The sequence below is a fragment of the Salvelinus namaycush genome, unplaced genomic scaffold (genome assembly GCF_016432855.1).
Source record: "Salvelinus namaycush isolate Seneca unplaced genomic scaffold, SaNama_1.0 Scaffold706, whole genome shotgun sequence".
NCBI lineage: Eukaryota > Metazoa > Chordata > Actinopteri > Salmoniformes > Salmonidae > Salvelinus > Salvelinus namaycush.
This window is the reverse complement of record NW_024061427.1, coordinates 78268-87500: the sequence shown is the minus strand read 5'-3', so window position 1 is coordinate 87500 and position 9233 is coordinate 78268. Positions and strand designations below refer to the sequence as shown.

The window sequence follows — 9233 nt, the reverse complement described above, 5'->3', positions numbered from 1 at the left end:
AACCCGGTGTAACTCTCAGCATCACCTTAGAGATTCCAGATAGACCAGATCCAGAATGGAACCCGGTGTTACTCTCAGCATCACCTTAGAGATTCCAGATAGACCAGATCCAGAATGGAACCCGGTGTAACTCTCAGCAGCACCTTAGAGATTCCAGATAGACCAGATCCAGAATGGAACCCGGTGTTACTCTCAGCATCACCTTAGAGATTCCAGATAGACCAGATCCAGAATGGAACCCGGTGTTACTCTCAGCATCACATACAGTACAACTCCTTTCAACAAGACATTCTAGTTGGGTTTAACTCCACTGGCCTTCCTATCCATCCGGTTTCTACAGGCGTTCTGATGTTTGAAGACCAGTATCTACCTCCATCTGGGATAAGAAAGTCATCTCATCCCAGCCTGCAGTAACACCATCACATCACCAGGCTTCTGTGTGTTCTCTATCACAGTAAAAGGCATCATGCAGGAAGAGCTCCATCAGTTACATGCTATTAACCAATCCCCTCACTTTCATTCCTGGGGAGATTTCTACTGTCATTGTAACAGAAAGTAATAAGCAAAGAGCCCAGGTGCCCAAAACGACCCTAAAACAGAGACAAGGGCGGAGACGCGTGATAAAGAAGACATTGACAGGTCACTATGGTAACTGGTTATTGAGTCTTGTCAATAGAAGACATGTAAAGGGCAGCCTTTCAGAATGTATATTAGTCTTCTGTTTCTTATAGCAGCAGTTAAAACCGGGTTGGTTGTCTGGTGCCATATCGTATCACTGCATCTTTCTAAACACCAAACAACAAAAACCACTCTGCATTAGACCTTATCTCTGTTATGATTCCTACTGACAAGACTACGGCATCTTCTCCCATTATCTCCTAACAACCACATACAAGAGACAAATAAACTAACAAAGCAATTTCCCTTTCTCTCTTTCTTCCTCTCCACCTGCCCCCCCCCCCCTCCCACTCTATCCCCCCTTCTCTCTCTCTCTCTCTCTCTCTCTCTCTCTCTCTCTCTCTCTCTCTCTCTCTCTCTCTCTCTCTCTCTCTCTCTCTCTCTCTCTCTCTCTCTCTCTCTCTCTCTCTCTCTCTCTCTCATCCAATAGACAGAGCAGAATCCTGAGTTCCTGGACCGATAACTGCTAGACATGGTTAATCACCAGAGAACACTCATTATTTACCATCCAATCTATTTACACACAAATACTACGTTCTACCCGAATGGGTTTCTCTTCTCTCTTCTACTAAGGGAGAACATCAGCAGACAGTGTACTAGACTGTGTACTAGACAGTGTGCTAGACTGTGTACTAGACAGTGTATTAGACAGTGTACTAGACAGTGTGCTAGACTGTGTACTAGACAGTGTACTAGACAGTGTATTAGACAGTGTATTAGACAGTGTATTAGACAGTGTACCAGACATTGTATTAGACAGTGTACTAGACAGTGTATTAGACAGTGTAATAGACAGTGTAATAGACAGTGTACTAGACAGTGTACTAGACAGTGTACTAGACAGTATATTAGACAGTGTATTAGACAGTGTACTAGACAGCATACTAGAAAGTGTATTAGACAGTGCACTAGACAGTGTATTAGACAGTGTACTAGACAGTGTATTTATTAGACAGTATATTAGACAGTGTACTAGACAGTGTGTGTGTGTGTGTGTGTGTGTGTGTGTGTGTGTGTGTGTGTGTGTGTGTGTGTGTGTGTGTGTGTGTGTGTGTGTGTGTGTGTGTGTGTGTGTGTGTGTGTGTGTGTGTGTGTGTCCTGCCTGTCTCACCTGTAGTTTCTCCTCCAGGGCAGCGGTGGCGCTGTCTCCACTGTTCTCATCCACCACCACCACCATGTGTGTCAGAGAGTTAACACGCACCTGCTCCAACTCTAGGTCCTCCTGTAACAGCTACAACAGGCATGATCATTGGGTTGAGTCTAGTAGGAACAAAATGGAAAGCCACTATCTGAAGTGATCTAATAGTAAATGTTCATGATTATTTCACTAGGATGTGCTGTAGTGAACATGACCCTGAAAGGACCCCAGCCCTGCAGGCAGCTAGATAGTAGGTGACCTACTTTGTGTTCCTCTACTTGGTGTTTAACATCCTCCAGGTCTGGCCCCATAGGCTGAGCCCCCATCCGCTTGATCCGCCCTTCTGTCAGCTCCAACCAATCAGTGAGCTGCTTCAACTGCTGGTGCTGAAGGTCCATCAACACCTCGTGGAGTCTGGGGGAGGAGGACGAGAGGAAAGATGAGAGGAGAGGAGGGGAGGGGAAGAGAGGAGAAGAGCAGAGGGAAGGGAAGAGGAGGAGAGGAGAGGTGAGGAAAAGAGAGGGAGGAGGAGGAGAGGAGAAGAGAGGTAGGAGGAGAGGAAAGGAGGAGTGAAGAGAAGAGAGGGAGGAGGAGAGGAGGAGAGGAGAGGAGGAAAGGAGAGGAGTGGAGGAGAGGAGGAGAGGAGAAGAGTAGAGGAGAAGAGAGGGAGGAGAGGAGTAGGAGAGAGGAAGGAGAGGAGGGAGGAGGAGAGGAGGAGAGTAGAGTAGAGAAGAGAAGAGAAGAGAGGGAGGAGGAGAGGAGAAGAAAGGGAGGAGAGGAGAGGAGGAGAAGAGAGGGAGGAGAAGATGAAAGGAGGAGAGTAGAGTAGAGGATATTAGAGAGGAGGAGGAGAAGAGATGGATGGAGAGGAGAGGAGAGTAGTGGAGAAGAGCGGGAGGATGAGAGGAGAAGAGGAGAGGAGAGGGAGGAGGAGAGGAGAGGAGAGGAGAAGAGAGGGAGGAGGAGAGGAAAGGAGGGGCGAAGAGAAGAGGAGAGGAGGTAGAGGAGAGGAGAGGAGAGACTGAGCAGAGGGCAGGGGGCTGTTGAGTACAGCTAGATCCTAACTAGACACCTCACAGAGAGCTGCAGCTGAGGTCTATTCAAAACATAATATTACCTTCAAGGACATAGAGATATATTTCTCACCCAGAGAGATAGGCTGGCTTTCAGGGGAATTTGTGTTTTGTTTGTGTGTGTATGTGCGTGTGTGTGTGCTTGTGTGGGTGCATGCAAGTATGTGTGTGTATGTGTGTGTATGTGTGTGTGTGCTTGTGTGTGTGTGGGTGCGTGCACAAGTGTGTGTGTGTTCACAATCGAGAGCATCCTGTCACACAATGGAGTGTATCCTGTGGGGCTGTATCACCGCCTGGTACGGCAACTGCTCCGCCCACAACCGTAAGGCTCTCCAGAGGGTAGTGCGGTCTGCACAACGCATCACCGGGGGCAAACTACCTGCCCTCCAGGACACCTACACCACCCGAAGTCACAGGAAGACTAAAAAGATCATAAGGGACAACAACCACCCAAGCCACTGCCGGTTCACCCCGCTTTCATCCAGAAGGCGAGGTCAGTACAGGTGCATGGGACCGAGAGACTGAAAAACAGCTTCTATCTCAAGGCCATCAGACTGTTAAACAGCCATCACTAACATTGAGTGGCTGCTGCCAACATACTGACTCAAATCTCTAGCCACTTTAAAACTTCTTGTCATTAGGGGGTGCTGTTGGCACTTTGTAATAATGATGTTCCCAAATTAAACTGCCTCGTACTCAATTCTTGCTCGTACAATATGCATATTATTATTACTATTGGATAGAAAACACTCTCTAGTTTCTAAAACCGTTTGAATTATATCTGTGAGTGAAACAGAACTGGACTTAGAGCAATTTTCCTATGTGTATGTGAGAATGCCAAATTTTCCAAGCTGCTCTGAGACCTGTGTATAAATCTGCCTGTCTTCTATTGGTTGAGATGCACTGCATACGCCTTCCCCTGGATGTTAGCGAATAGGGAGACTTGAAATGGAGTCTCTACGTAGATCTCAAAGGTTATAAATCACTTGGCAAAGACGTGTCTGGTCTTTTCCCTCTTCGCTCTGACGCACTGAGGACCTTGGCATATTGTACTAGAACCATCGGTTATAGATCTTAGACATTTCCGGCTGTGTTTTTATTCGATATAGGCTTTAAAGACATCATAATCTTGTTATTTTAAACCGAATTATATCAGTTTATGTCAGTATATTGCGATTTTCGGGTATTTCATTTCCTGGCGTTCTAGGGGGTTGGGTATCTCTCTCTCGCATGGTATTGTTTACTGCTAATTGCAGCGTTGAAGAGGACGTTATACAACCTAGCAACGATTATTTTGGACAAAGGACACCTTTCCCAAGATTCTGATGAGAGTTCATCAAAAAGTAAGAACTATTTATGCTGATAATTCGTTGTTCTGTTGAAAAATGTCAAATGCATAAGCCGCCATTAATTGCAGTGCAGCCTCGCTTTATCGCACGCTGTATTTTGAAGTAACGTTAATTTTAAAAATGTAACCCAGCGATTGCATTAAGAACTAATTTGTCTTTCAATTGCTGTCCAACCTGTAGTTTTTAGTCAAGTTTTGGAATAGTTACTGATTAGAATAGGTGCCTCTTCAAAGATTTCTCCTGACATTTTCTGGGCAGCTTTGCTACTTTTCTCATTGTATAACCACGATTTGTGGCGCTAAATATGCACATTTTCGAACAAACTCTATATGCATTGTGTAATATGATGTTATAGGACTGTCATCTGAAGAATTCTGAGAAGGTTAGTGAAAAAATTAATATATTTTGGTGGTTTATACGTTATCGCTATTTTTGCCTTGAATCAATGCTGTTGTGATGTTTGCTATTGTGGTAAGCTAATATAACGCTATATTGTGTTTTCGCTGTAAAACACTTAGAAAATCTGAAATATTGGCTGGATTCACAAGATCTGTGTCTTTCATCTGCTGTACGCTGTGTATTTTTAAGAAATGTTTTATGATGAGTAATTAGCTAATTCACGATGGTCTCTGTAGTTATTCTAGTCGCTTTGGTGAGAGTTGTGATGGTGGCTGCAATGGTAAACTATGATTTATACCTGAAATATGCACATTTTTCTAACAAAACATATGCTATACAATAAATATGTTATCAGACTGTCATCTGATGAAGTTGTTTCTTGGTTAGTGGCTATTTATATCTTTATTTGGTCGAATTTGTGATAGCTACTGATGGAGTAAAAAAATGGAGTAAAAAAGTGGTGTCTTTTGCTAACGTGGTTAGCTAATAGATTTACATATTGTGTCTTCCCTGTAAAACATTTTAAAAATCAGAAATGATGGCTGGATTCACAAGATGTGTATCTTTCATTTGGTGTCTTGGACTTGTGATTTCATGAACATTTTATTATATGATATCCCTGTGGCTTTAGGCTAGGCTATGCTAGTCAGCTTTTTTGATGGGGGGGATCCCGGATCCGGGTTTGTGAGGTTAGAGGTTAATAATTGAAAATTGTATGTAATACATGTATCACTAGTCACTTTAAACAATGTCACTTTATATAATGTTTACATACCCTACATTACTTATCTCATATGTATATACTGTACTCTATACCATCTACTGCATATTGCCTACGCCGTTCGGCCATCACTCATCCATATATTTATATGTACATATTCTTATTCATTCCTTTACACTTGTGTGTATAAGGTAGTTGTTGTGAAATAGTTAGATTACTTGTTAGATATTACTGCACGGTCGGAACTAGGAGCACAAGCATTTTGCTACACTCGCATTAACATCTGCTAGCCATGTGTATGTGACCAATAAAATGTGATTTGATTTGATTTGTGTGTGTCTGTGTACAGTATGTGCAGGGTTGGGTATGTGTAACGGCTTTCTTCCATAGGTGAAGGAGAGGACCAAAGTGCAGCGCGGCTAGTGTTCAACATGTTTAATACAAGAACAAGTGAAACACTACAAACAACATACAAAATAACAAATGTGCAAAACCGATACAGACCTATCTGGTGCAGAACACAAACACAGAGACAGGTAACAAACACCCACAAAATCCCAACACAAAACAAGCCTCCTATATATGATTCTCAATCAGGGACAACGATTACCATCTGCCTCTGATTGAGAACCATATTAGGCTGGACATAGAAACAGACAAACTAGACACACAACATAGAATTCCCACCCAGCTCACGTCCTGACCAACTAAACACATACAAAACAACAGAAAACAGGTCAGGAACGTGACAGAACCCCCCCCCCCTCAAGGTGCGAACTCCGGGCGCACCCCTAAAACTCAAGGGGAGGGTCTGGGTGGGCATCTGTCCGCGGTGGCGGCTCCGGCGCAGGACGAGGGCAGCTCATGACTGGAGGGCAGCTTATGACTGGAGGGCAGCTCATGACTATAGGGCAGCTCATGACTATAGGGCAGCTCATGACTAGGGCAGCTCATGACTGTAGGGCAGCTCATGACTGTAGGGCAGCTCATGACTGTAGGGCAGCTCATGACTGTAGGGCAGCTCTGGCAGCTCCTGACTGGCTGGCGTCTCTGGCAGCTCCTGACTGGCTGGCGTCTCTGGCAGCTCCTGACTGGCTGGCGTCTCTGGCAGCTCCTGACTGGCTGGCGTCTCTGGCAGCTCCTGACTGGCTGGCGTCTCTGGCAGTTCCTGACTGGCTGGCGTCTCTGGCGGCTCCTGACTGACGGACGGCTCTAGCGGCTCCTGACTGACGGACGGCTCTAATGGCTCGGGACAGACGGGCTGCTCTAATGGCTCGTGGCAGACGGATGACTCAGATGGTGCTGGGCAGACAGATGGCTCAGATGGCGCTGGGCAGACGGATGGCTCAGACGGCGCTGGGCAGACGGATGGCTCAGACGGCGCTGGGCAGACAGATGGCTCAGACGGCGCTGGGCAGACGGATGGCTCAGACGGCGCTGGGCAGGCAGGCAGCTCAGACGGCGCTGGGCAGACGGATGGCTCAGACGGCGCTGGGCAGACAGGCAGTGCAGGCGGCGTTGAGCAGACGGCCGACTCTGACCTGCTGAGGCGCACAGTAGGCCTGGTGCGTGGTGCCGGAACTGGAGGTACCGGGCTGAGGGCACGCACCTCAGGGCGAGTGCGGGGAGGAGGAACAGGGCTCTGGAGATGCACTGGAAGCCTGGTGCGTGGTGTAGGCACTGGTGGTACTGGTCTGGGGCGGGAAGGTGGCGCCGGATATACCGGACCGTGAAGGAGGACACGCGCTCTTGAGCACCGAGCCTCTCCAACCCTACCAGGTTGAATGGTCCCCGTAGTCCTGCCAGTGCGGCGAGGTGGAATAACCCGCACTGGGCTATGCAGGCGAACCGGGGACACCACCTGTAAGGCTGGTGCCATGTACGCCGGCCCGAGGAGACGTACTGGAGGCCAGATACGTTGGGCCGGCTTCATGACATCCGGCTCGATGCCCAACCTAGCCCTCCCAGTGCGGCAAGGTGGAATAGCCCGCACTGGGCTAAGCACGCGTACTGGGGACACCGTGCGCTTTACCGCATAACACGGTGTCTGACCAGTACGACGCCCTCTCACTCCACGGTAAGCCCGGGGAGTTGGCTCAGGTATCCAACCCGGCTTCGCCACACTCCCCTTTAGCCTCCCCCCAAGAAATTTTTGGGTGAGCCTCTCGGGTTTCCAGCCACTCTGCCTTGCAAGCGCCTCATAATGCCGCCTCTCCGCTTTTGATGCCTCCAGCTCCGCTTTGGGACGGCGACACTCCTCTGGCTCTGCCCAGGGTCCTTCTCCGTCCAGAATCTCCTCCCATGTCCATTCCTCCTTGTACCGCTGCTGCTGTTGCTGCTGCCCGTTGCCACGCTGCTTGGTCCGGGTTTGGTGGGTGTTTCTGTAACGGCTTTCTTCCATAGGTGAAGGAGAGGACCAAAGTGCAGCGCGGCTAGTGTTCAACATGTTTAATACAAGAACAAGTGAAACACTACAAACAACATACAAAATAACAAATGTGCAAAACCGATACAGACCTATCTGGTGCAGAACACAAACACAGAGACAGGTAACAAACACCCACAAAATCCCAACACAAAACAAGCCTCCTATATATGATTCTCAATCAGGGACAACGATTACCATCTGCCTCTGATTGAGAACCATATTAGGCTGGACATAGAAACAGACAAACTAGACACACAACATAGAATTCCCACCCAGCTCACGTCCTGACCAACTAAACACATACAAAACAACAGAAAACAGGTCAGGAATGTGACAGTATGTTACTTTCTAAATGTAATCTGTTACAGTTACTAGTTACCTGTACAACATTTTTATCAGTAACATAACTTTTGGATTAACCAAACTCAGTAAAGTAATCTGATAACGTTCAGTTATTTTTAGATTACTTTCCCCTTAAGAGGCATTAAAAGAAGACAAACATTTATATTATCAATTGAACAACATCTACTGCAGGATAAATCAATGTTAGAGTTTACATAGCTGGTCATATATGGATGTTACATTCTCCTTCATGGGTTGGTTATGTAGAGCTGGTCATATTGTCACACCCTGGCCTCTGTTATATTGATTTTCTTTATTAGTTTAGTTAGGTCAGGGTGTGACATGGGATGTTTGTGTGTTTTGTCTAGTTTAGGGTGTGTGTATTGTTTAGGGGGTTTTGTATAGTGTATGGGGTTGTGTTCAGTAGAGAGGTTTAGGAAAGTCTATGGTTGTCTGGTTTGGTTCTCAATCAGAGACAGCTGTTTATTGTTGTCTCTGATTGGGAGCCATATTTAAGGCAGCCATAGGCTTTAGGTGATTGTGGGTAATTGTCTATGTTCTATGTTGCATGTGTGCACTTAGTTCGTTTTAGCTTCACGATCGTTTTGTTTTTTTGTTTGTTTAGGAAGTGTTTGTTTTTCTTCATTAAAAGAAGATGGCTTTCTTTCACGCTGTGCCTTGGTCCACTCATCCGTCATATAACGGTCGTGACACATATATGGATGTTACATTCTCCTTCATGGGTTGGATATGTAGAGCTGGTCATATATGGATGTTACATTCTCCTTCATGGGTTGGTTATGTAGAGCTGGTCATATATGGATGTTACATTCTCCTTCATGGGTTGGTTATGTAGAGCTGGTCATATATGGATGTTACATTCTCCTTCATGGGTTGGTTATGTAGAGCTGGTCATATATGGATGTTACATTCTACTTCATGGGTTGGTTATGTAGAGCTGGTCATATATGGATGTTACATTCTCCGTCATGGGTTGGTTATGTAGAGCTGGTCATATATGGATGTTACATTCTCCGTCATGGGTTGGTTATGTAGAGCTGGTCATATATGGATGTTACATTCTACTTCATGGGTTGGTTATGTA

At 46.2% G+C, this 9233-nt stretch overlaps 1 protein-coding gene across 1 annotated transcript in view; it reads right to left on the bottom strand.

Annotated features, from left to right (window-relative positions):
* Positions 1-9233, bottom strand: part of LOC120042525 (dystrophin-like) — a gene marked incomplete at its 5' end in the record, with an annotated part of 86551 nt that overhangs the window by 2132 nt on the left and 75186 nt on the right. The window contains 2 exon segments of the mRNA XM_038987366.1: positions 1790-1909; positions 2080-2230. Of these exon segments, the coding sequence (XP_038843294.1) occupies positions 1790-1909; positions 2080-2230 (271 nt within the window).